This window comes from Nyctereutes procyonoides, unplaced genomic scaffold (genome assembly GCF_905146905.1).
Source record: "Nyctereutes procyonoides isolate TBG_1078 unplaced genomic scaffold, NYPRO_anot_genome, whole genome shotgun sequence".
NCBI lineage: Eukaryota > Metazoa > Chordata > Mammalia > Carnivora > Canidae > Nyctereutes > Nyctereutes procyonoides.
In genome coordinates this window covers 21,063,448-21,090,276 of record NW_026575037.1, presented here as the reverse complement: position 1 = coordinate 21,090,276, position 26,829 = coordinate 21,063,448, and the positions used below count along the sequence as shown (strand labels likewise).

General features: G+C 48.9%; 1 protein-coding gene across 9 annotated transcripts; it reads left to right on the top strand.

The window, feature by feature from the left end:
- The first annotated feature begins 20 nt into the window (after positions 1-20).
- On the top strand, positions 21-26,829 carry PFKFB2 (6-phosphofructo-2-kinase/fructose-2,6-biphosphatase 2). 9 transcript variants are annotated; one of them, XM_055319380.1, is made up of 17 exons: positions 21-156; positions 567-705; positions 2,898-3,033; positions 3,631-3,741; positions 9,146-9,271; positions 9,780-9,876; positions 10,310-10,376; positions 10,506-10,580; positions 10,935-10,991; positions 11,880-12,004; positions 13,795-14,002; positions 14,454-14,600; positions 15,237-15,341; positions 16,036-16,165; positions 16,918-16,980; positions 17,469-17,533; positions 18,178-23,175. In XM_055319380.1, exons 4-17 carry the CDS (start codon positions 3,651-3,653, stop codon positions 18,376-18,378), a joined length of 1,557 nt encoding a protein of 518 aa, XP_055175355.1. In that variant the 5' UTR covers positions 21-156; positions 567-705; positions 2,898-3,033; positions 3,631-3,650; the 3' UTR covers positions 18,379-23,175. The 9 variants fall into 9 exon arrangements, with proteins under 9 accessions (XP_055175355.1, XP_055175356.1, XP_055175357.1 ...); XM_055319382.1 differs by lacking the exons at positions 21-156; positions 18,178-23,175 and adding exons at positions 322-448; positions 24,773-26,829; XM_055319376.1 differs by lacking the exon at positions 21-156 and adding an exon at positions 322-448.

Below are 26,829 nucleotides of genomic sequence, written 5' to 3'. Positions count from 1 at the left end.
CCAGGAAAGAGGGCGGAGGGAGGGGATCCTGAATCGGGCACCTCGGCATGTGACCTTGCCCTTGGTGAGGTCGGAAGCTATTAAAGTGTGTGGCTTGCAAACCACACCTGGAGAGATCGGAGTCACGGTTCGGGACGCAGACGAATGCCGAGAATGGTCAGTGAGTCAGGGGCAATCAGGCGCTCGTGAGCGGGCCCGCGGCTGCAGCAAACTGACTCATCGAGGCCGAGGCAGCCGGACGACCGGCCCCGCCACCTGCAGGGCGCTGGGACTTGCACCCGTGCCCCGGCCACCCCAGAGAGCGCCCGAGGTCGGCACCTGCGCCCGGGGCACTTGCTCCCTGGGGTGGTGGCCCCAAGAGCAGGAGCGAAGAGGACTGACCTGTGTCATCCGGACTCCAGGCCGTCCTGGGGTCGCGGCCAGGAAGGGGCCTCCGCGGCCTCCTCGGGTACCCCGAGTCCTCCCCGCATCGGGAGGCGGCGGGGGTGGGGGGGGGTGGGGTGGGGGGGGCAGGACCCTTGGCTGTCACGGCCACGCGATAATGCAGGACGCGGTCACCTTTCCAGCGCTGCGCCCCCAGCACCGAGGACCGCGCCCCACGAACGGCTGCTGGACGGATGGAGGCGGCCGCGGAGCCCCCAACCCTAAAGCTCCAAAGAGGAGATCCTGCCTGAGCTCTTTTTGAAGGATGAGTTTAATCCCCAGGTGAAGGAGGAATAAAGACCTCTCTGAATTCCTTCCTTTTCCAAGAAATCCAGTCTTTATTTACTTACTTATTTTTGCCCCCCTGGATTTCTTTCTTTTCCAAGAAATCCATAGTCCTTATTAATAATTAATATTAATTTTTTAAAATTTATTTTTGCCTCTCTGAATTTCTTCCTTTTCAAAGAAATCCATAGTCTTTATTTACTTATTTATTTTTGCCTCTCTGGATTTCTTTCTTTTCCAAGAAATCCATAGGCCTTATTAATAATCAATCAATTATTTTTGCCTCTCTGAATTTCTCTTTTCCAAGAAATCCATAGTCCTTATTTATTCATTCATTCATTCATTTATTTTTGCTCCCCTGAATTTCTTTTCCAAGAAATCCATAGTCCGTCTTTATTCATTTTTGCCTCCCTGAATTTCTTTCTTTTCCAAGAAATCCATAGTCCTTATTTATTCACTCATTCATTCATTCATTCATTCATTTATTTTTGCCCCGCTGAATTTCTTTCTCTTCCAAGAAATCCATAGTCCGTCTTTATTTTTGCCTCCCTGAATTTCTTTCTTTTCCAAGAAATCCATAGTCCGTCTTTATTTATTTTTGCCTCTATGGATTTCTTTCTTTTCCAAGAAATCCATAGCATTTATTTATATATTTATTTTGGCCTCTCTGAATTCCTTTCTTTTCCAAGAAATCCATAGTATCTATTTATTTATATATTTATTTTGGCCTCTCTGGATTTCTTTCCCAAGAAATCCATAGTCCTTATTTACTTATTTTTGCCTCCCTGATTTTCTTTCTTTTCCAAGAAATCCATAGTCCTTACTTATTTGCACGCACGCACGCACGCACGCACGCACGCCGCCCGGGATCCGAGGCAGCACACCTGCGTACCCTGGGGTTTGGGTTTATCAACAGAATCCAGCATCATCAGAAAAGGCCTGGGGGCAGCTGAAAAGTGCACGCGAAATTCGCAAACTCCCCCCTCTCACTCTCCCTACCTCTAAGTTTTATGAAAGCTTTTTGCCTTTTTGGACACCGTTCGTGACCCTGTGTCCTTCTGTTCGTTTCTGCCGAGGCAGTTTCCCCATCTGGTGCTCGGAGACGGCCGGCGCCGGGGGACCGCGGGGAGGGGGGCTCCTGCTGGGGCAACCAGAGTGGCCCCGGGGTCCGGCCTACCAGGGCACGCACGCGCCCCACGGCGCCGTCGGCTCAAGCACCTTCTCGAGTTTACGTTGCAGGTCACGGGCGTCCCGAGGTCCCCCGGGGTTCAGGGAGGAAAGCGTTAACCCCGCAAGGCTTTCCCGCTGCTAAAAAGTCCCAGCCCCTCCCGACCTCTGTGCCGTCCACTCTCGCGAGAGGAAGCCCCCCCCGCCCATCTCCCGGGGGCGGGGCGTCGTCTTGGTTGGCCCCGCCCCCAGCTCTGGGAGTTGCCTAGCAACGACGCAACGCACCTCCCGGGTGCGGGGACGCTCGGGAGCTCGCGAGCTCCGGGCTGCGCGGTTTCTCCTTCCACCTTCCGCGGCCGCCGTCCGCGGGGGCGATCGGAGCCCCGCCCCGGGGAGCCTGCGGCCGCCGGATTGGCGGATGAGCCTCTCCAGGTGAGGACCGACGCCAGGGTGGCGGGGCCTGGCCGGGGCACGTGATGTGCCGGCTCCCGTCCGCGGCGTCCCGGGGCCGGTGCCGGGGCCGGGGCCACTGCCGGGGGGAGCTGCGGAGGGCTCCGAGGGTGAGCGGCTGCCGCGCCGCAGGGCCCGGGGCGGGGCGGGGCGGGATGCCTCGCGGCGGCGGGGGAGGGGGCGGCGGCGGGTGCCTTGGCTCGGAGGGTCGGTGCGGTCCGCGGAAGGACCGTGCAAGGTGCTCGGAGCAGTAGGACCTTTGGTCCCCACGCGCTGCCTGTCTGGCTGCGGGGCGTGAGCTCGAGGCTCGCCCACCCCAGCTGGGAGTCACGGCTTCGCATTCAGCAGGTGACCTTGGGGAAGTCATTTACCACCTCTTGGCTCCCCAGTGTTCCTTACAGACTGCGAGCCGCGGGGCAGATGGGGAGAGGGTGCAGAGCAAGGGCTGGAGGGGGGGAACCCCGGAGGAGAGATGGCGATGACGCGCCGGGGTCGTCACCGGGTCCGGTCACAGCTTTTCCATCAGGGACCGTGTTTGAGCTTTCCCCCCACTTCTCCCGTTTTTTTGGCAGGACCGAATCCTGCCCTTGGACTGCAATGACTGACTTCACAATCACGGACTCGACCTATCTCTGCAGCCCATTCGCACACCCGTGACTTCTTGACTCGTGCCGCTGTCCTCCCCAGCTCCGAAAACCAGGATCTGAGGTCAGGAAGGAATGTGGATGAGCCACTTCATTTGACTGAATTCCGTCTTTCAACCTGTACATTTTGGGCGAAAGGAACAATGGTAGCCACCTCTGCCTTGCAGAAGTATTATTAGGAGGATTGAAGGAGCCAATTTATGTGAATGTAACTCCCAAGTCAGCATTAAAAGGGCAAGGTTCTAGTGCAACGGAGTTTACAGATGAAGAAACAGGGCTAAGGAGGACTTATCTAGGGGCATCGGAGCTATTAACCCGGAGCAAGAGGGCTGAACTTGATTCTTGGCCCAAGGTTCTTTTTTTTTTTTTTTAAACAACCCCCTTTTAAAAAAATGTTTTTAAAGATTGTATTTATTTAGGAGAGACAGAGAGAGAGAGGCAGAGACACAGGCAGAGGGAGGAGCAGGCTCCATGCGGGGAGCCCGACGTGGGACTCCATCCAGGTCTCCAGGATCAAGCCCTGGGCTGAAGGCAGGCTCTAAACTGCTGAGCCACCCAGGGATCCCCTTGGCCCAAGATTCTTTCACTGCTCTGCACCTGTCCTCTTCACGGAGTCTCTTGAGGGATGTCTCCTTCCTTACATTCCTTTTGTCCCTTTCAGACATCTCCGGAAGTGCTGCCATGTCTGGGAATATTGAATCTTCCTCGGAACAGAACAACAACAGCTATGAAACCAAAACCTCCAATCTTCGAATGTCAGAGAAGAAATGTTGTGAGTCTGGGGAAATAGGAGGGGGGCTGCTCCCTCCCGGGATGTTTCTCTTAGGGCTATAGTTGTAATGCTAGATTTTGATACCTGGTGGGAGAGAGAATTCTTTGACATGGGAACTGAAAACCCAAGTCTACCAGGGGAATTTCTTGTCTGAAATGAGTAGGCCCAGTGAAATGTCTGTCACTGGGGCCAGACTGCTGGTATATCCCCCACCTTTTCTTACTGCTTTCTCTAGCTGTCTCGTAGGGGCATCTGCACACTTGATTGATGTTGAAAGTTACCCACACAGAGATTAAGGCAGGGTGGCAGGTGCGGGGATTACTTAGGGCTGATACTGTTAACAGTTTCCCTTTATTTTGGGGCCGTGTTTTGTGAGGGTGCTGCGCACTGCAGAAATTGCAGGTAAAAGCCAGTAGTAGTTAATTTCGACAGGCCTCAGGAGAGTCAGGTTCTGACATCTGACCTCTCACTGTGACTTGGGCACCCTGTTTTCCCACTGGGCTAGCCTTTGCACTTTGCAAGCTGCCTTTCCTGCAGGTTCATTCCTCTGGGGACAGGTTTCACTGAGACAGTTTCCATTGCCAGTTCTATAAACAGAGACAGCAGGTGGGTTTGCATAGAAATGAAACATCGTTTCTTCTCCCTCTGCATCTGAGTTCCTAATCCTCATTTATAGACTGTATGGCCAAAAGGTCCCAGGCAACTGGTCCCTACAGTTTCTGGGGACCCTCCAGGAATGCTAACCCTTGCCCTTGCTTCCAGATGTACCTTTCCTTTGGAACCCTGTCAGTCCGTTCTCACGTCAGCGGTCCTGTATACAGCAAGTGGAAATAGCCGACCAGAATAAGACCTGGAAAATCAATCCTGTCACGATCAAATCTTTCCCCAGAGTCTCAACCTTGATGTCACCTCCTTGTCAGTCTCGTGACTGATGATGATAATCTGTTTTCATCTATCACTAATGAAGCTTGCTGGGCTTTGTGCTGCGACAGAGGCAGCTTGTTTGGATATGATACTGGGGTTGGCACATCTGCACGATTAGGGTCTCCTTCCTCTACCAGGGCCCGAAGCCAGGTACTGAGTGCAAGACCCCAGAAGAAAACTAGGATAGCATGATGTTTGAGTGCAGCCCTTGGAGTTGGACTGCCTGGGTTTGAATCCTCGTTTTACTCCTTTCTAGCTGCATGCCCTTGAACAAGTTGCTTATCCTCTCTGCGCCTTAGTATGCTTACTTGTAAAACGGAGATACTAATAGTGCCTCCCCGAAGAGCAGTGTGAGAACTAAATGAGTAAATATAAGTAAGCACTTAGAAGAGTGTTTATAGAGCGAAAGCGTATTATTTTTCATTGGTGACTTTTCGTTGCATATAAATTGAATCGTACTGTAAATGCCGTGCTGGGAGCTAACCATTTAAAAGAGCCCTGTGAAGGATTAGATTTTCAGTAAAGAATGTTTTCTCCTCTAGACAATACTGTAACCCAGATTTGGGAGTACTAAAGAGAGCTGCATTTGTGTTATTGGAACACTTGATTCAAAAGGTTATAGAGTGCAGGTGGCAACCTGGGCTGCACAGTGTCCAGCGTCAGCTTTATTCTCCACAGAAACCTGCTATGTGCCATTCAAACTCTTCTGCAGTTTTTCTGCCTTGAGGGCTCTTGATAGTCAAGGAGACAGTAATCCCAGGTCTCCCCTTTTGATCCTCTAGACCCTGATTCCTGCTCCGTGCTCTGATTTCTCCTCTCCAAACTCCATCCTCTTCGCTCCCACTAGAAGCATCTGGGTTGTCCTGACTCCACCATCATTCGTTTACTCTCTCTCTTCTCCCCTCATGGGTTGGACTGGGAGACTGCTGCAGCCAAAGTAGGAGGAGAAAAAGGTGTTTATTTCCTTCTCCCCATCGCTTGCCTGGTGTTGGAGCAGGCTCCCCTGGCTGTGCTCACACCTAGCAATTGCTTTATTAATAGCTCAGCCGTTATCCCCTTGCTGCCAATTACACCTTGTTGGCTAACTTCACTCAGAGAAGGACTGGAGAAGGACTTCAGGGAGCCAAAACCTCCCAAAGGAGCGTTACTGGGGAACAGCTGGCAGAGGTTCCTTTAAGGTGCTCAGATAGACTGGTTTCAGGCACCTCAGGAATTAGGCAGGTGGGGGCAGGGGTGAGTGTATACATGCTTTTCTTTGTTTCTTTTATTCTGTGGGATTTTGAGTAGGTCCGAAACGCCTTCCCATGTGTACCTTTCCTCATTTACAAAAAAGCAAGACATGTTTGTGAAAAATTCAAACAAAACAGAAAGTGAAAAGTAAAAAAATCTCCCACAGTTTCTCCTGTCCTTAAGTTCGATTTTTCTGACATCTTCTGGTGTATCCTGTTAATGAAAATAGATTCACACTGCATATATTCTGTTCTGCTGCAATTTTCCTTTTTTTTTTCTTTAAAAAAAAAAAAAAACAAACCTTACTATATCATGGGGTTTTCCTTGTGTTTGTAAATCCAGATTTACCTCTCTGCATAGTATAGCATTATATGGATAGGCCAGCTTCCTTCCTTGTGGACATTTTAATTGCCCTGTTTCCGGTTTCCCACTATCACAAACAGTGCTGCAGGAGCATCCTTGCACAGAAAGCTGCACGTTTGCACCAGCAACTTTTCCTATAGACATAATAGGAGGAAAGACAATTGAAATGTTGATCAATATTGCTAATCTATTCTCCGAAAACGTTCTGTATTGTTAGGTATTCTTAATATTTCAAAGTGCATGGATGGAAATCAGCATTGTCACCTAGAGCTGCAACGTTAACTTTCTCAGTGTTTAGCCACAGAACTTGGTTATTTCATGCCTATCAGTCAAATAGTAGGAGATAATTAGCAGTTTTATGACGTCTCATGAATGGAAAAAATACAAATGCAACACATTTTAATCAGCTTGCGTATTTCAAAAATATTGGGCCTGTTTAGAACAAACAGTGGAAGAAAGCCTTGTTCACCAAAAGGCTGGGAACCACTGACCTACTAGAGCACCCTTCAGGGTTAGATTAGAGAGCATAGTCATGCTCACCACATGGCTCCCTTCGCCAGGTGCTGACAAGATCTGGTGGCCGGGGCTGATGGGGCAGTCACGAAACCAGGAGTCCGGTCAGAGCCCTGACCTTGACTTTCTACTATGGAATTGTGGGCCAAGCTCTTCATTTGCCTGGGTTTGTTTCTGTTTGTAGGAGGGAAGTTCCCAAGCCCTCAGTTCCTCTAAGTGTGTTCGGGAGGCAGAGCCAAGTTTGAGAAAGTGAATTAAATCTTGTGTAAAGAAGGTAGGAGGAGAGCGTTTCAGGCTTTCCATTATATGCCAAGAGGTAGGTTATATTGTCTCTCAAATGAATCAGCTTGAACTATCTACTGTTCAAATTAAGGTGGCAGTGGTTTTGTTTTGTAACAGGCAGGACAGAACGTTCCTAGTTTTGTCAACGTGGCAGTTTGAGATGGGAAGTGAGTTTTAGTTTTGTACTCTGAAAAACGAGAAGCCTGGAGGTGGGAGGTGTGGTGCCTTGGGGAGTCCTTAGGGACCCCGGTTTTCTTTTGCTCTTAGCATTCTCTGTTCAGTTAGGTAAACATGCAGCAGCTGGTCCAATGTTCAGCTTCAGAGAAGCTCCCGAGCATCAGTTCATTTTTAGCTTTAGGGGAGAGCAAGAGGACCTTTGGGGGGAAGTGCCTAATGGGCTGGAAGTTGTGGACAAAGCAGGCCCAGAAATGCAGGTAATGAGGCAGATCATGAGGGATTGAGCAGAGTGTGGTGCTGAGCTGGAGAAAGTGAAGATTCATGAGGACTGTACTGCTGACACCTGAAGCAGCTTTCCCCGGGCAGACCTGTCGGGTCAGAGATCAGGGGTTCACATGAGCTGAGGCTGCAGGCTGATGTTTGCCTGCCTTCGAGCTCCCTGTTTGGACACAGATGAAAATCACTTACGTTGCTCTTTACCTGCTCTGGAGGAGTCCCTGCCCACGCCCAGGAAGTTTCCATGTGGGCCACGGGTGAAGGACCAAAGGCCAAGTCCTCTGACCCGGAGTCCGGGCATCCACTCCTCCCTCAGCACTGGGGCCACTCGTTGGTTTCTGGGTACTTGTTGCCCCACATCCCCAGGAAACGCTCTTCCTTCCGAGGTCAACTATAGATCCTTCTGCCCGCTTCTCCAGTGAGATCTGTTGAAAATGACTTTCCCATGCAAGTACCTCAGCTTTACTGAATTGTTTCTTAGCTTCACAGGGTCACCTTGTCCCAGAGCAGAGAAGCAGCAGCAACCTGCAGGGCACCTTTCGGAAAGCAGTGCTGGGAAGTGGAAAGCGAAGGCCATTTCTTTCTCCCTCCCCTCACAGGAGCCCACAGAGCCTGAGTCCTCCTTACCCAACCTCAGTTTGGGTGCTGGCCCCAGGAAAGTGGGCAGCTGCAATGGAGGCCCCTCTCCTCCCACCCCTCTGTGGCAGGATGGGCAGGGAGGAACCAGCCCCTGTTGAGCAAGCTGCGGAGGAGGCACAAGCTCTGGATTCTAATGCCAGCGCTTCCGTGACTCATCCTGTAGCCTTAGGCAAGTCACTTGACCACCTAGGTTGCCCTGCCTGTCGAGTGAGCCTTAGCTCTGTACGTGAGCGTTCCCGAAATAAGTCTCGTAAGGAAGGATGGATGAGTGGCTGTTCCTGCTTCTAAATTTCTTGTTTTCACATGGCCAACGAGGCCGACTGGCCATGATGCCCTTATAGGCTAGCTTTACTGTGAAGCTTCCTGAGGTCTACTCATAGACCTCAGGACGCAGATAGAACTTGTGTCAAGTAGGGTTTGCCACAGTCTGCATCCCACTGTGGTTTAGAAATTCTGGCTTAAGCTTGTCTTGAGCACAAAGGCCAAAACGGCTTGAGACCAGGCCCTTTTTACAGTGGGCAAGCTAGTTCTTGCCCATGGCTCTGAAGGGATAGATGGGATCCTCAGGATAGAAACCCTGTTGGACCTATTGTAGGAGTCAGGCTGGCTCATCACTGGAGAATCTCCAGGCACAAGGCGTGCCTCCACAGCCCTATTGTTCTTGTGTTATTAGGTATTTTCATGTTAAGGAAGGTGCCGTGGTTCTTAATCTTTCCATCCTTGCCACATTTGCCTCTCTTTCCACCTTAGGTACCTCTGTGGAGACTTTGTCCATGTCGGGAAGACATGTCTTGGTTGGGTACTTGGAAATTTATATGACCTTTTAGTTCTCTTTTAGGAGTTTGGTCTGATAGCTCTTCTCTTTGCCATCCTAGTCCTCCCCCTGGCTTTACTGAGGTGTATGAAGATTAAACGAGGTTATGGTCTATAAGTTCCTAGCCCAGGGCACAAACCTTCCGCAGCCCCTCAGCCATTCAGTTCTGTTCTCTTTCCATTCTAGCGTGGGCATCTTATATGACCAACTCCCCAACTCTCATCGTTATGATTGGCTTGCCAGCCCGGGGCAAAACGTATGTGTCTAAGAAACTCACACGCTACCTCAACTGGATTGGGGTGCCCACCAAAGGTAGGTGCAGGTCATTTATTCCTTGGGAAGGGAAAGGACTAGTTCTTGGGCCTCCCAGGCCTTTGGGAGACTCACTCTCCTTGGCATCAGGATTACGGGGTGCTCCTGGAAGAAATAGTAGTTGATTCCTGATTTACTAGATTTATTCCCTGTTTATAGACTTGTTTTCTCTTGGCCTGGGTGGACTGCCCTAGTTTTGAGGGCATGCCTTTGACGGTATAGGGCTTTACGTCCTTCTATATCATCTTGTCTAATCTTAGTAGTACTACTGTGAAATAGCCAAAGTGGCTGAGGAAATTGAAACTCAGACAGTTTAAGACTTGTTCAAGGTCTAATAAGCCTGAACTTGATTCTAACTTGACTCTTAAATCTGGTATTGTTCCCAGCGTACCATGGTGCTTTTTTTTTTTTTCCATTTCCTTGGCCACTCTGACGTTAGATCAAGAAGTCCCCTTTGGTGGGGCCATTGTATTTTTTCACTGCTGAAGGCTGTTGGTGTCATCTGCAGTGTTTAATCTTGGGGTATATCGACGTGAAGCAGTCAAGTCCTATAAGTCCTACGACTTCTTCCGACACGACAATGAGGAGGCCATGAAGATCCGCAAGTGAGTCTTCTTAGGCCTGACCTCCCAGCCAGCTCTTTCTCTGCCATCATAAGACTGGATGTTGCAGGGCTTGGGTTTTCCTTTCACTAAATATTCAGTAATATCAGTGGGAATTTGAACTGGAAGTTATTTGGTGGACAGGTCACGTTGGGCTTAGGTACGTAGAAGAACAGGCTCAGGGAGATGCATGTATGTTTGCAGAGTAAACCTGTAGAGGGATACCTTATATGCATGGGGCAGGGGAAGGGGAAAGATCTAGGCTGGTCCAAAAACAGTGGGAAAGTTGAAAAGTCTAGTTAGGGGAAAATTTTGACCACAGGGAAAACCAGGAGGGAAGGCACGTGACTCCCCCAGCAGCCCAGTGGTTTGTGTCTCTGGCTGTGCCTGAACTTGCCTGGCACTACCCTCATGATGTCCTCTGTTCTGACGGCAGACAGTGTGCTTTGGTGGCGCTGGAAGATGTGAAGGCGTATCTTACTGAGGAGAACGGGCAGATTGCTGTAAGCCTTCCCTGCTTCTTCCCCATCTCGATCTCCATCCAAGAGATTGCACAGCCTCACGTTAGGTCTGCCTTGGTGGGATTGCAGTTCTCCTAGCCTACTCATCTACTTCGTGGCCTCTCTTCCCAGGTGTTCGATGCCACCAATACCACCAGGGAGAGGAGGGACATGATTTTGAGCTTTGCCAAGGAGAATTCCTTCAAGGTAGGATCTGGCTCCATGCTGGAGGAAAGGGATGAGTGGAGGTGGGGAGTCAGGAGGGACGTGCGGATCTGACTCTGGCGGGTGAGGACAGGATTGGCTATCCGCTTTGCTTCTCTTGGGGAATACCCCCACTCCTTTTCTTTTAGGTGCTTTCTCAGCCCCTTAGCCTGTATGTCTGAGGCCCGGGGGATGTGGTAAGAGCTACTCCTGAATGAAGAGGCCTTGAAGGCCACGTCCATGAAAGAAAATCCTGGGGGCTGTGGTGGCTGCAGTGGGGCAGGCGTGAACATAGGCTGTTAATGAACAGCCTGGGCATTTTTGGCTCATTTATCACCGCCTTCTCTCCCTGGCCAGGTATTCTTTGTGGAATCTGTCTGCGATGATCCTGATGTCATTGCTGCCAACATCCTGGTAGGTGACACCCCTTGCATACCATCTCCTGTCCTTTCTCCCTTGGGTTATGTGTGTGTTGGTGGGTGATGGGGGGAGAGTCTGCTGGGTAATGAAAGAAAGAAAGAGACCCGGTTAACAGTGCAGGGTGATCTTTTTGATCTTCCAGAGCACCATTTTAGACATCCACGTTCTTCCCTTAGGAGAAGAAACTGAGACTTTGAGGAATAAAGGAAGAATGGGCTGTCGTTTGAAGCCAAGACTTAGACTGTAGGAGTTTTGGTTCTGTTTTCTGGGGACTAGCTGGATGCTGAGACCTGGGGATGTCTTCAGAGTAGATTAGTCTCTTCACTGTCTGTCAGGGCCACCATGCAGGAAAGTGCTCTGCCCACTGACTGTCAGTGCTCTATGCCCTGAGTGCCTCATGCCCTGTCCAGTCACGGTATAAACCAGTGCCCATCTGATGGGTTGTACTGTGCTATGTAAACCCGGTATCATGTAGTGCTCTCCTAGCAGTGTGGGAACTCGGACACGTCTAAGAAGAGGCATCTCGTCCAAGTCAGGCGTGCCACATCATGCACCCTATTCAGAGTGACCGTACGGAGAAATTGAAACCCATTCTGTGTACCTAGCAGGACCCATAAAGGGATTGGGGCCCAGGAGCAGTTTGAGCTGTGTGACTGTCTCAGTCCTTCAGCCAAGGGCAGGCACATGACTCCCAGTTGTCTTTCCTTTCTTGGTTGCCAGGGTCACAGGACAGGGAGGGGGTGCTTAGTAAACAAGGACTGCCAGCGTGCCAGCAAAAGGGCCCTTCTATGGACTTCCTTCTCTTTATTTAGCATTGGCTGTTTGCAGGAGGGTTGTTAAGGGCACACCTCTGACCAGGCCCTCCTCTCCCTATGATTCCAGGAGGTAAAGGTGTCGAGCCCGGACTACCCTGAAAGGAACAGGGAGAATGTGATGGAGGACTTCCTAAAGAGAATCGAGTGCTACAAAGTCACCTACCGACCCCTTGACCCAGACAACTATGACAAGTAAGGTTTGAGGCCACGGTTTGAAGGGCCTGAGGCAGGGGTCTCGCTTGAGAAAAGAGCCTTCCTCCCTCTGTCCGCATACTTTCTGCTGACCATCCAGGCCTGTAATGTTTCCATCATTCCAGAGAAACAAGGTATGGATTTGTGGCTTCTGTGTAGGTTGCATCTTATACTCGCACAGTGAAGTGTCTTCTATCGTCAGTTCTTCCTCTCTGTCCTCTAAAACAGGATTTCTCAGTCTCTGCACTGCTGACATTTTGAGCCAGCTAATTCTTTGTTATAGCCCTAGGGGGCCCTGTGCATTGTAGGATGTCCAGCAGCCTCCCTGGCCTCTGCTCACTAGCTGTCAGTAACACTCCCAACCTGCGACGACCCAAAATGTTTTCAGGTGTTGCCACGGGTCCCTGGGGAGCAAAATCAGTAGTTCGGATCTAGGGTGTTGTAGAGATGCGTCATCAGCTTTCGATCAATTTTAAAGTTTATTGTGTATATGTGTATGTATTTATACTCTACATATATATACTATATATATACACACACACTATAGCGTAACACACACACGTTAATGTAGAAGTACGCATGTTACACTTGGAATAGTAACAGTAAAAATGTATGTTTATGTAAAATGTACTGTACAAATATATATATACACAATATCATGTATAACTGCACATAATACAAATGTAAGTAAAAGTGTATAACAAACATATATAAACGTTATATATAAGATGTGTGTATGTATGTACAGATACGTGTGTGTGTGTACATACGCACACATATGTATATAAAGCAGGTAAAGTCCTTAAGAACATGCCTGGCTCATCAGAAATGTCTGATGGGGTGCCAGCCATTATTAATGTGGTAGTGTCTGTTGGCAACACAGTCCTCAGTGTGGGTTAACTTGGTGTGTGTGAGACGTAAGAGCCATAGTAAAATGACAAATCCATGTTGAAGGTGGTGAGAAAAGTGTGCATAGCCCTCTGTTCTGGTGTGTTAGTGGTCTGCTCAATGTTTTGAGTCTTAAGTTCCTTCAAGTCGATTGCCCAGAATGTTAGTATTGGGAGGTGTTCCTTCCTACAGAGGTTGAAACCATTGCTCTAGAAATGGTGTAATAGTATATTCTTCTACATAGAAGCCCTATGTAGGAAAACATTCTAGAACAGTGTCTGTAGGTTTATAGATAGTATTTCTGATGGTAGCGTTTGGGTGATTTTTGTTTGCATCATTCCACCTTTTTTTTGAAAGTTTTTTTTTTTTTGGAATATGCATTTATTATCTTTACAGTGAGAGAAATTGTCTGATGACGCAACCACTGCGGAAGTACCTCTGAGAGAGGCTTGATTAGGTGGATGCAGGGGATGTGTAGAGATCTCTAAGATTCTGCAGAGATCTTGCCTGCCTGTGATGCTGTCCCCGGGCCAGGTCTTGACTGCCTCACATGGGGGTTGTGCTTCTCACCAAACTTTAGGGTTAGCAAAATTGTGAGGTCACCTAGCCTAGCTCTTGAGGGAAAGCCTGGATTCTTCATATCATACTTACCTACACTACATGGCACACCATAGGCACTGAAGAAATGGTAGGTTGGCCAGAAGTTTGGGACATCTTACCTCCTCGGGTCTGAGGTGTAATCCGTCTCTTACTGCTTGGTTCCTTACATGGGGGTCAACTCTGACAGGAGAGGAGGAAGAGGGGCCTTGAGCCCACAAGTCGTTGTGGGAATCCTTCCCTTCCTGCTGTTCTCCTCAAATTATCAATCTCACGGGTTCTCTTTTTCTCCTGCTCTGTCCCAGGGATCTGTCTTTCATCAAGGTGATAAACGTGGGCCAGCGATTTTTAGTGAACAGAGTCCAGGACTACATCCAGAGCAAGATCGTCTACTACCTCATGAATATCCACGTGCAGCCTCGTACCATTTACCTTTGCCGGCATGGAGAGAGCGAATTCAACCTCTTGGGGAAGATTGGGGGTGACTCTGGCCTCTCGGCTCGGGGAAAACAGGTGAGATGTTCAGCAGTAGGCTGGATTTCCCAGGCTTAGAGTTGGAGGAAGGGCATGGTGGAGGTCCTCTCTCTTATCCCCTTACTTCTTCCTAAATCCCGTTGGGGCTTAGATGGTAGTTTCAGATGGTCAAGCAAATGCTGAAGACCTCTTCTCGTCCACTCATTCTGGCTGTGTTGTAATATGGTAACTTGGGAACCACTTCTGCTGTTAATTCAACCGTCAGTTATTTATTGGGCACGACTTGTATGCTTAGCACAGTACAGGATGCTCCAGTGGAAGTTCATTTCCTCTTGGGTTTATCATGACTGTGTAGCACTTTTTGGATTTTGATCATGGTCCTGCATATCATCCTTTACAGGCCGAGTTAGCAATTGTGAGTGTGTGTGCACACACATGCACACGCACGCACCTGTTTCTCTCCTTTGAAAATTTCTATCCCCAACCTCAGTTTGCCCAGGCTTTAAGGAAGTTTCTGGAGGAACAGGAGATAGCAGACCTCAAAGTGTGGACGAGCCAGCTAAAGAGGACTATCCAGACCGCTGAATCCCTGGGTGTGACCTATGAGCAGTGGAAGATTCTGAACGAGATCGATGCTGTGAGTAGGAACTCTGATGGCTACAAAGCCAGTAAGAGTCTCATATTCCAGCAAGAGCCCTCAGAAGTCATGATATGGGCGGTTTGACCTAGAAGACTAGAACTACCAGGTAGCACCTGTGCCAGTGACGGCCCCAAACCATTCTGTGACCTAGGCCCCCTGGCACCTGGGGAGAATGCAGCTCCATTTGGTTCCCTTGTATTTTTTTCTCTTGGGAAGAAGAAATAGCTGACAACTCACTTCTTTAGTTTCTGCTTAGAAAACTCCTTTCCAATTTTTGGCTTCCCCGTCCTTGAACACAAAAGCAGGCCTTTCTTTCTCTTTTCTTCCTCTGTACTCTTAACGCCTTCTGCAAGAATTTTCTTGTCCCTTCAGTTTCTTCTCCTCCCCTGCTTCCTGATCCCTTTATCCTGCTGACTTTTCTCGGACCTTTAACTTTTCTGAAGAGTCCGAGCAAGTGGCAGCGTAAGCTGGAGATGCCACGTCCTCTGTGTGGTGGCCCTCCTCCTGCTAGTCCCAGCCGCCCGGGCAAGGACCTGGCACAGTGCCTGGTGCGCAGTAAGAAGCTGGGATTCCTCAGTTCGGGTGGGCCGCGGGGGCTGGCCTCCCTCCTGCAGCCCGTGTGGCTCCCTGCAGGGCGTGTGCGAGGAGATGACCTATGCACAGATTGAGAAGCAGTACCCGGACGAGTTCGCTCTTCGAGATCAAGAGAAATACCTGTATCGGTACCCTGGTGGGGAGGTGAGGTTTCTTCTCATGTGGGGCGACTGCTTTAACTTGGGGGAAGGATCTGGTGGGAGGTGGGGGGTCTAGAAAGGGTAGTCAAGGCATCGTGTAGTTTCGTCCTCTGGCCTTTGGGTCACATTTAATTCAGCTTAGACAGTCGAATGTCTCTCCAGGGAAGAGAGTGCCAGGATGTCTTCTGTGTTGATTAGTTGTAGAATCAACATCTTTTTTTTTTTTTTTTCTTCATTGCACTCCCTAGGTCCCACCCCCACCCAAGCAGGCATAGGCTCGAGTAAATATATGGGGGATGAATGATTTCCCTGTCACCTTTTGTGTTTGAGGCTGTTGGCTGGCCTGAGCGACTTCATAGTCTAGAGCCAATGGGAGAGGTTCTGGAAACCCCTAGGAGCCTCTCCTTGCCTCATGCGCTGCCTGTTCGTCTGTGGGAAGGAAATATAAGACAGGCTGAATTCACATTTCCTCTTTTTGACCTGTAGTTTTCTTGACCTGACTGTTACTCTTGAGAGGTCTGAGTATTCTCGAGGGATCCCAGGGCTGGGGGAGTTAGCCGGTGACTTGAAGTCGCTGAATCTCCAGGAGGAAAGCCAGCTGGGGAAGGAGAAGTGGCCTCTTGACTCTGGAGCCAGCCACCGCCTTGGCTGCCAGCCTGAGCCTGGCCTTCTACCAGTCTGCCTCACTTCCCCCACAGTCCTACCAGGACCTGGTGCAGCGGCTGGAGCCCGTCATCATGGAGCTGGAGCGCCAGGGCAACGTCCTCGTCATCTCCCACCAAGCTGTCATGCGCTGCCTGCTGGCCTACTTCCTGGACAAGGGTGCAGGTGACATTTGAGGAAAGGGCCAGGGGACACATTTACGGGGAGGGGCCTGGATTCGGGATGGCACCAGGATCCCAGGCAACCGAACCTCCCCCTCTTCTACTCAAATTGGAGTGCATTCTTCCAGCAGCAGTGTGGGGCTCCCAGCAGCCACCGCACCAACTACTTGCTGAATTTACTCCTTTGGTACAAAAGCCCCCAGTGGAGAGTGGCTGCTGCTGGAGCTCCTTCATCCAGCTTGGCTAAAGGGCCGGCGTCAAACTGACTCTCTTGGCAGAATCAGAAAAGTGGTTGAATATTCCCAGCTGGTTGTTTGGCTGTAAGGAGGGCCGTGTCTTAGCATCTTCATCCTTTGGATGCAGCACAGGGTAGTTTCTGGGTAGAGCTGTAAGGAAGTTGCTGGCTTTTCTGCCCCTGCCCCTTCCCTTCCTCCTCTCTCTGAGCTGCTGGGAAGCCTGAGGATTGGACCTTTGGGACACCCAGGGGGCCACAGTCTTCGCTTCCACCGGGTCCTGGCTTCTGCACTTGTTTCTGTTCTGCTGCATGGAAAAATCTAAAATGGACGGATGTTAGCCTCTCAGTAGCTTGGGCAGCTTCTTGGTGGCCATCCTGATCATTGTCTGGGGTTTAGGGGTGGAGTCGTACAACCCGGGGTCAAGGTAAAGACAACCCCGCAAGCTCCTTAGATTTCCCCACCGACTTGACCTTACGACGCGGTACTGAGAGACTTCTCTCCCCTGCCTTTCTGCTTTCAGATGAGCTACCGTACTTGAGGTGCCCTCTCCATACCATCTTCAAACTTACTCCTGTGGCCTACGGTAACCATAAGCTTGGCGGCTGCTGGGCGGGGGGTGGGGGAATTGAAGAAAGTCAGGCTGTTTGAATCTTCTCTAGAAGCCTGTCATCCACCCCTGTGTACCAGAGGAATTGCATCAGTACCTTCCATTTTTGAAAGGATGTATGGCGGGGGGGGGGGGGGTGCCTGGGTGGCTCAGTCGGTGAGGCGTCTGACTTCGTCTCGGGTCAGGATCCCGGGGGCCTGGAATCCCACTGCGTGTCGGGCTCTGCGTCTAGCCAGGACTGCTGCTCCCTCTGCCCCTCCCCCTTTTGTGTGAGAGCTCACGTGTGCGTGTGCGTGTGCGTGCTCTGTCTCTAATAAATGAATAAAATCTTTTAGAAAAGGGATGTATGTATATGTGTGTTTGGGAATATATACATTCTTATGTGGTATGTTTCTCACACTGAAACTAAGGAATAGTTCTTGGAGCTTTTTTCCTGAAGGCCTTTCTCTTTCCTGTTTCCCCAGGATGCAAAGTGGAAACCATTAAACTCAACGTGGAGGCTGTGAACACTCACCGCGACAAGCCAGCCGTAAGTATTTTCCCACAGATGATCGTGCAGGCTCCCTGCCACCTTGAGTCTTTGAACCTCTGACGTCACGAGACTGGGGTTTTGTTTACGTACAAAAGGAAGACACATCCAGAACTCATGTCCTACGTAGTCTGCTTACTTCCAAAAGGAAGAGATGTTGGAATTAATGGCTTTTTAAATTAGTACCTCTTTCATGAGTTTTAACTTTGAAAGTTGGCTCCTGGAAATCCAGTTAAGTATGGCAAGTGTTTGACCGAAGTGAGATACAGATCCCCCACCCCGCCCCGTCCTGGGAGTGCTCCCTTTAGAAAGTAGGATCCAGAGGAGCCTGTAAGGTGGGGTCAGGAGGTATAGGGTTTGTTCCTAGGTGTGTCCTGATAATTCGTGTGATCTTAAATAAGCCCCTTCCTTTCATGGGCCCTCCTTCCTCCTCTGGAGTGTGATACTCAAGGAGCTTCTCCTTCTACAACCCTTTAGTGTCCTGGGACTTAGCGATAAGGCCATGGCCCATGTCTTATGAGAGACTCTCTCTGCAGAGGAGCAGGAGTGGAGAAAACTGTTGTGGTTACAAGCATTATTTAACCTTTATGAGTGAGCTTTTGGCTTGGCTTTCATTTGTGTGGTGTCCCTCCATTTCCAATCAGAACAACTTCCCCAAGAACCAAACCCCTGTAAGGATGAGAAGGAACAGCTTTACGCCTCTGTCCAGTTCGAATACAATAAGGCGTCCAAGAAATTACAGTGTTGGGAGCCGGCCCCTCAAGCCCCTCAGCCCTCTCCGTGCCCTGGACACGCAAGAAGGGGCCGACCAGCCGAAGACCCAAGTCAGCATTCCGGTGGTGTAACCGTGTGTCCCCTCCAGGCTTGGCCTCCTGCCCTTGTCACTAAGCACCAAGGAGTCATTTAACTTCCAGCCCCTACCCCCAGTGCTCCACCACGGATCTTAACACAGAACGTGAGCTCACGTGTTTCCAGACCAATCTTAGCTGTTCTCCAGTGTGAAACATGTCCCCGCCCAGGGGCCATTTGACCAGTGGGTATTTCAGGACACGTCCCCATTTGGGGTGGTCTGGAGAAGGAGGAAAAGGGATACGCTCCCCTGGGTGCTTAGCATAGCTGGGTCTGAGGTTAAGCCTGCCCCGTAGACTTGGTTCTTGTCCCTGGTGTCTAAACCCCTAACGTCCTTGTGTTGGTAAAGTGGGGGGTGGGGCGGAGGGGGACGCAGAAGCCCATTTTTCCTTCACCTTTGTCTCTTCGAGGTGTGCTCTACTCACAGCCCTTACTTGCCTGCTTTGTCCGCCCTCCCCCCCTCGCTCACCTCCCCTTTGGATTGTCCGGTGTGGTGCATGGCATTGTCCTCGTGGTGTCTGTGGAGCAAGGGAGGGGTGGCAAGAGAGAAGTCTAGGCTCTGTTGATGCTCTCGGCAGGGGGCCTCAATGGATCCAGACTGGGGGAGCTTTTTTTTTTCCCCTCTCCTTTCCTCTCAAGCCAGGTCCTGAAAGGGTCAGTCTAGGCTGTAGAACATCCACGGGTGCTCTGGAGCCTGCAAGTGGACATAGGGTGAGAGTACGTGCCTCCTTTCGTGAGAACTAGTCCTGAATCTACGAGGCCCTGGGGGGAGTTGGCTCTGAGTGTGTGCAAAATGTCTTGGTTGGTATTTTTCACTTCAAAAGCCAGGCATAGGTTGTTTTGGCAGCTGTAGAGTGAGGTTTAGGTGAAGAGGACATTCTCTAGCTCTTGCAGGTCTCTTGTAGGGCAGCCATGCCTTTTTTTCCAGTGGCTCCCAGCTTTGCCATCCACAGCAACTTTCCTGCCGAGGCCAGTGACCTCTGGGGCTGTGTAGGACAGAGTTAAGTTAAAGAGTCACCAGTGATGCTGGCATTGCTCAAGGCAGACAGCAGGGAAGAGGTCACTAGAGCTTATTTTCCTGTAATTTTCAACACTCCACTTTAGATTAAAAAAATTTTGCATGAGCAATGTTGTTGTTGTTGTTGTTTTCTCCTAAATCTGGGAGAGGCCTGATGATGAACTTAATCTTCTCACGGGTGTATTCTTTCTTCCATCTTTTTTTTCTCTCTCTCTTTTTTTTTTCTTTCTTCCATCTTAATGTCCCGGAGTCTTTGGGACCCTGAGGGGTCTAGCTCTGAGTTGTCTGGAATTGCCTATTTGCTTCTGTCATTTTATTTTCTCCGCAGGGTTAAACAGGAAATGTTTAGAGCAGGGGATTCTTAGCTCCTTGGTGGCCCTCCAATTGTGCATATAAAACATGAATATATGTGCAGTCTTCTGAGAGGGAAGTCCTGATTTCTCATGAGATTTTTACAAGTGATGGGATGAATCCCACACCTTAAAGTTATCAATTTGTCATTCAGAGGAAACCGGCAAAAGCAAGTGAGCTTTAGGCCAAGGGTGTTTTTGTTTGCTAATAGAAGACCTTTTGTCAAGATTCTCATCTAGGAGCATTCATTCGAATCCTCTTTAGAATTTTTTTTTAAAGATTTATTTATTTATGATAGACAAAGAGAGAGGCAGAGACACAGGCAGAGGGAGAAGCAGGCTCCATGCAGGGAACCTGATGCGGGACTCGATCCTGGGACTCCAGGATCGCGCCCTGGGCCAAAGACAGGTGCTAAACTGCTGAGCCACCCAGGGCCCAGGGATCCCCCCCCCCCCCCCCCCGCTCTTTAGAATTTTTGAGACATGTACGTGCTCTGGTCCACTTTAGACTTCACACAAATTCAGAATCTCTCGGGTTGGGGGTCTGGCTATGTATGCGTTGAAGTAACTTCGCTGAAGATTCCGATTCATACTCGAGTTCCACTTTAGCTGCGGGGAGAAATACTGGAATAGTTCCTTGGTCAGAGCATCAACCTAGAATTCTGAATTCTCCTTGGCTCTCAAAGGGCAATTCCCTGGAGTTAGACGTGAGAGCAGATCACAGTGTTACATGAAGTGACCCCCTTGAGGGCAGGCTGCTGTGTTTGAGAGGGTTGCTCTAGGTTCCAGTCCCATCTTTAACCCTTTGCGCTGCAGGGTGATGTGATTCACACAACCACTGTGTGAATAAATGCCCTTGGGTCATAGCTGGGAATTTTCAGCGCTCTGGTTAAAGGCACGGAGATAAACCTGTAGGATGGTAAAGGTTATCATCACAAGCAGCCGGCTTGTGACCTGGAGTCCTTTATTCTTACATCCCGAGTAGGACATCACAGTGTTTCCAAAAAGGTTGCATGCCTGGCTTCTGCCCCTCGTTGCATCTAAGCTGCCGTACAGCTTTGCCGTTACATCCCGTGTACGTAGGGTCTTCGTGAGGGCTTCGGGCTGGGTGGGAGGCAGTGATGATGGTAGAGGACAGGGAAGTAGAAGAGAAGGTTCTTGCCCTGAAGAAGGTTATTTTGAAGACAGGTTATATAATTATAACAAATGAACATTTGTGAAAGAGCAACACCTTGAGTCTGTAAGTGTGGACATCAAAGTGGAGTTTAGATTACTTCTGGCTTTTCTCTTGTCCTGTGAGACTAAAGGGGGTAGGAGGTGAGAATCCTCCTCCCGCAGGTGGGGATGAGATGTGATCTAGGCAGAAGGTGGGGCACTTCTACAAGCCCTTGTGGAACCTGAGTGGCCGGCAGCACCCTTAGGCCAAATGGTTATTCATTCAAGTTTTTTTTTTTTTTTTCCTGCTGTGCACTAAGAACAATTCAGAGCTAATGAATGACAAGCAGGAGCATTTTGATCCAAAGACTTTGGATCTGAGCTGTGCATACTCTTAGAGGAGGATTCTCCGGCGCACGAGCCTTGTGTTACCCTTTTTGTGAACCCCAGCGTGAGACACAGGTTGCCAGGATGTCCTCTGTGGCCCTCAGCCTGCTCCTCGTATCTCCACCGTCCCCCGTGCTAGTTTGCTTCCCCCAAAGGGAGAGCCCGAGGTGACACAAGAAATTAAGACACGAGAAATTAGAACTTGACGGTAGTGAGGCTCTCAGCACCCTTCAGGTTTTAGAGCAAGATCCCTCCAGAGAAGTTTGAGCAGCAAGAAGCCAGGAGAATAGAGTGGAACAGAGCTCTTGCTCCACACTTCAGAGACACTCTGCTTCCTGCCCTTTCTCTCCTCTTCTTCCTTTCTTACTGGAACATGTGTTAGTTGTACCTACACGTTACCATAATCACGTCTAGATCACAGATCGTACAAAGAAAGGAGGGGTCCCAGAGCACCTTTTGCTGAGGCTTTCGGTTTCATTGTGGGAGAAATCAGGGAAGGCTTTAGCCTGTTTAAATTATTTAATCTAGTTAATGGGGAAAGGAAAATCCCTGTATATTTTATTTTCTTGTTTGGAAGCTGAATGATGAATTTCGTGACAGACTTGAAAGAGGAATCTGAAGAGGATTGGGGAACTAGCTTCTCTTGTCTCTTAACCCTCAAATTAGAATTTAGTTCTTATTAATCTGTATTGCCTTTGGTTTGGTTTGGGTTTGATACGGAGAGTGTTTTACATTTAGCCCCAATATAGAGTAAGGAAATCTTTTAAGAACATTGCATTGTGCTGTTGGGTCTGTCCTATCTTATTGTCTCAGGGTTGGTTGGTTGGTTGTTCTCCCCCAAGAAGTTAGAGTTAGGAATACAATGTGTCTGTATTCCCAGGCTGAATGGATGAGTGTTTCCTGTGAGGTTCTGGGTGCTCCTCTTTGTAACCCACAAACGGATCTACAGAGGCACCAGCATTCTCAAGAAAGTTGACATAACTGTGGAAATAAATCCATCTTACGGTTTTTCTCTGAGTAGGAGGTCTCGGTTCTGGAGAAACCTATTGGTGCTTGGGGTAGCCAAAGGACAGGGGGAAGAAAGTCTAATGATTGAGGGAACTGTGTCTGGGTTATACAGTCTTACGGACATTCCATTGTCTGTGCTGAGTTCAGAAGCCGTGTTGTGTTTGTTTTCCGGAAATTTGACCAGTTTACCCAGGTTTCCTAGCATACATTTTGACTTGGTCGTGTTTTAAAATTTTTAATTTTAAAAAGATCTAACAGTTGAGCCAGGTTGCAGCATTGGCAGGATGGATCTCTGACTTCCCAGGAATTTAATTTAGACGCCTGGTGTCTAGAAGACTGTATCTGGCGATAACAATATGCTGGCTGACTGGCTGACGGACTCCAGTAGGTTTCTTGTCGTCCAACAGTCTGTTTGCTAATTGTACCCGTTAGTAGCAGATGCGTATTGCTAGAATTCTGTGTCTGTCGCATGTGTCCTTCAACAAAAGGACGTAAACACTTCACATGTTTTTTCAGGGGGAAGTTCTATACGCTATGATTTTTAATAGACATTTCATTTAGAGTAGCAGCCAAATTCTCATCATTTTGTAGCAAACGAAGATTGAACATCACTTGTGTATAATGTTTTGTGAACTCAGCGAAGGAGATGCCTGCTCAAAGCCTGAAATTGTTACCTCTGCCTGCATTCATTCCACTCACTCACCCACTTGTAGGCACGACTTGCCTTTCACCAGCGGCTGCTGACCCTGCTGTGTCCTCAGCTTCCCTGTCCCGGGATATAGCAGTGGATAATGCTGTTGTTTTCTGTCTCCCATGCATCTAGCTCTTACTCTAATAAATAAAAATGCAAAGGAAATCTTACATTTAAAAATGGATTTTAAGAGGTGGCAAAAGTATTCTTTCCAATCAGCCTTTCACTGGGGACCTAGGACCAATATCTATCAACTCAATGTTTTTGTATCTGAATTGCTTGTGTACATTTCTTTTTCATTGTGTTGAAATAACAAAATCAACTCGTCTGATATGGTGATGGTTTTACTGTGGCAAAAGCAAAGGACTGATCACCAGCTGTGCCCCTTGGAGGGATTAGGAAATGGTTGAAGGGAACGGACTGAATTGGGAACTCACGTACTAGAGTTATCCTGCGGATTTCCTAGGCGCAGCTCTGGTGAAACAGTAATGTGAGTCCTTACCAGCATCTGATTTAATGTGGTGACACGATATCAAAATATGCACTCACATCCACAGAAGGTGTGTATAACTATATCTGAAATGTGCTTTTGTGTGTGTGTGTGTGGTGTGTGTGTGTGTGTGTGTGTGAATAGAACGGGTAAATAAAATCATTGAGTAACTTGAACCTATCAGAAGGCTTCTGGGTTTTTTGTTTTGTATTTTGACTTGTGTTCTCCATCCACTCCCCCACCTCCAAAACTGTGTGCTGCTGCTCCATGATTGAGCTCAGACTCCTGAAAGCCAGTTGGCAGCATGACTGGATTCCTTGGTGTGGGCATGGCTCTCTTCCACCACCTTCTGGGAAGGATGGGTAGGACATTATGGAAGGCACGTGAACTCCGGTAGAAGCTGTGTGTACATTTTTGGCCCCTCTTCAAGAATCAAGAAAAAATTGCCTTTGCCTACACTGTACTATGACTCCCGTTAGCAACATGTAACTCATTATTGTAAAGAAAAAAACGTGGAGATCTCTTAGAATTTAGCGGGCCGCCCCTTCTAGAACCTGACCTGCCTGTTTCTAAAGACCTTGCAGTCAACAGAATGAAATGGCATTAAACTTCTGGGACAGGAGATACAGGTGGAAGTGTGTCACCGCCTCGCGCCTCATTCCCTGTTAGCCTCCCGAGGAGCAGGAACTCATTAGCTCTGCAGACTCTCGGCCCAGGCCCAGTCATCGGAATCTTCATCTTCACAGGCTTATTACCAAGTGATTCACATGCAAATTTAACACTTGGGATTCACCGCTCTAGGGGGGGAAGAGTTCCTCACAAAACGTTCCGCCCCAGCTTTTGGGAAGAAGCTGATTTCTGCTCAGATGGATTTCGGAAGGGACCGTAGACAGCCTCCTCAGAAGCCGAGGAGCCTCTGACTGCAGTGCCATTTGTCACCATGGTCTTTTGGTTGATAGCAGCCTACATGCTCTCCTTTTTACCACAGGGCTTCCCACAGCTTCTGCCTCCTATCTTGGGTATATAGCTTATGGTCTAGGTCTGGAAGGAGTGCCTGGTCCAACAAGGTCACGAAGGTTGGTTTCTCAGGGAAAGAAGCCCCTGACTCTGCTGTTGCAGATTGGTAAAGGGTCAAGGGGAGCACAACAGAGGGTCCATGCATGTGTGTGGACGTGGGGTCATGGGCAGTGGGGGGGGGCAGTGCAAAGGAGGGAGGGGAGGGGAGGGAGGGATTCTTGTGTTTTGTCCTTTGTCGGTGTGGTGTAACGGCTCTGTCTCTCTTCCCCTCTAGCTCCCAGGCGGAAACTGGGTTGGCTGTGCTTAGGCACTCACTCCCCTTCAGCGTCCCTCACCCCGCTTTGCTGACAACGTGAAGGCCGAGGCCAGACCTCTCTGGAGATCTACTACTGCAGAGCCTGGGGATGCCAGCTCCACGGGGGCTCCGTCAGGAAGTTAAGCTGGGATTGGACATTCCGGGTCACCAAAATGAGGCCTGGAAAAACATTACATTTTCTTCCCCTCGGGCCTAATGGGAATGTCTGTTACACAGGAAGACTTGACTTCCCTGTGCCTCAAAACATCCAACAGCCTGAGCCGATGAGTTTGTATTATCTCTGCTGGGGTGTGAGCCCAGTTGGCCAGTCTTGTTCTGTTTCTGTATGTCACTTCCCACCTGTGATTGTATCCCTGGCTGCCTATTCTTTTCTGAAATGTGAATGCACCTCTTGAGATGTGTTTCCAAGGGGAGGACTGCACTGCCGCAAGCCTGTTCTGTGCTGTGAGAGCTGGTCTCTGCATCCCTTCCAGGCTCGCGGGCGTGCGCACAACGGATGCATGCTAGCAGTCCCTTTTTTGTCACATTGGAAACGAGACAAACTCACCAGGTGAATAGCGGGTATCTGAGAAATTCAGTCCCTGAATTGTCTCTTCTGCAGTGATGGAAGAGCAGTGTCGGTCAGCCTTCTTGTCATTAGAGAAGTTTTTCCTTGTTCCAGGCCCCGTAAGGGTAGGATCATGACTGCGAGGCTCCCCAGAACGAGTACCCATCGTCAAAGTTCCTGTTTCACAAGTAACTACATCCAGTATTTTTGCTGGATGCTGTGTCCCCTCATAGCTGCAGAGGGCTAGGTCATCCTCCACCAGTTGGGAATGAGGGCTGGAGAGAAAAGTAGGGTGCCGTTGACATTACCTGAAGAATGAAAGAGGGTTCCTTGGGAGTTCTTGCTTCTCAACCGGTGCAGGGGGACATACATGACTTCCTGTGGGGTCTGTCACTATGATGTCTCTAAGAAAGCAGCTGGTTCTGATGCCTGCCTCCTAGCTAATTGTCACTATTGGGTCTGCTGGTCTCTTACGCAGACCTCTTATGTAGGTGTCTTATGCTGGAGGAGCAGGGGAGAGCCAAGTCCTTGGTGCATCCATCATTTGGTTTCCTGTGAAGTTAAGCCAGGTAGTTCTCTAGAGCAATGTGATTCTCTGTCAATGTGATTTAAATATGTCACTACTCCAAGGGAGGGTATGGAAGCTCCAAAGGATAAATATAAGCAAAATTCTTTTTTTTTTTTTTAAGAATAGTAAGTTTTTAGCTTTCTAAATAATTTTTTCCTTTCATGCAGATACCCACTTGCTGGGCAAGAGGGTAAGTAAAGAGAAAAGTAATGAAATGCAGCTTTTCATGGTTCTTTTATACTGTGGATGATACAGGGCTCTGTTACCTAAGATGTGATGAGCTGGGCTGCAGGCAGTTCAGCATCCAGCAACCAGGAGCTTATTTTATACGCACAAAGCTGCCTTCAGAAAGGCTCCTGACTCCGCTCTGTAGCGGGGGCTTTTCATTTGGCCGCTCGTAGCGTGCGGTACTGTGATGATTTTGTTCTTGTGATGCAGGTTTCATTCTGCATCTGAACGCAATGTCTGTTGATAATCAGATAATGTTTTTATTTAGCTATTTATTCATCCATGTGAGATACTTTTAAGTCCCGTAGTAGTGTCTGCATGTATGTTGATCGGAATGTTAGATAATTGGTGTTGTCTGTTTTTCAGTAGAAATTTAGGGAGGTTGAGATTTTAAGTCTGATGTCCATAGTATTACCTTAAATTAAATTTCCAGGGTCTAGGTACCTGCCTTCTGAAAAGGATGACAACTATGGTAGGGCATAGTGGATTTCTTTTGAATATTTTTCTTTCTCATTGATTTTTATTATAAGTATCAGCCAAGAGATGCATTTCTCTGGTGAGAAGTTTATCTCCTGGATAAATAAAAATCATGCTAAAATATGTCAGTAATATGTATTGCTTTGTAATAAGAAATAAAAGTTATTTTTAATTTAAAGATGTAATTACTTTTTG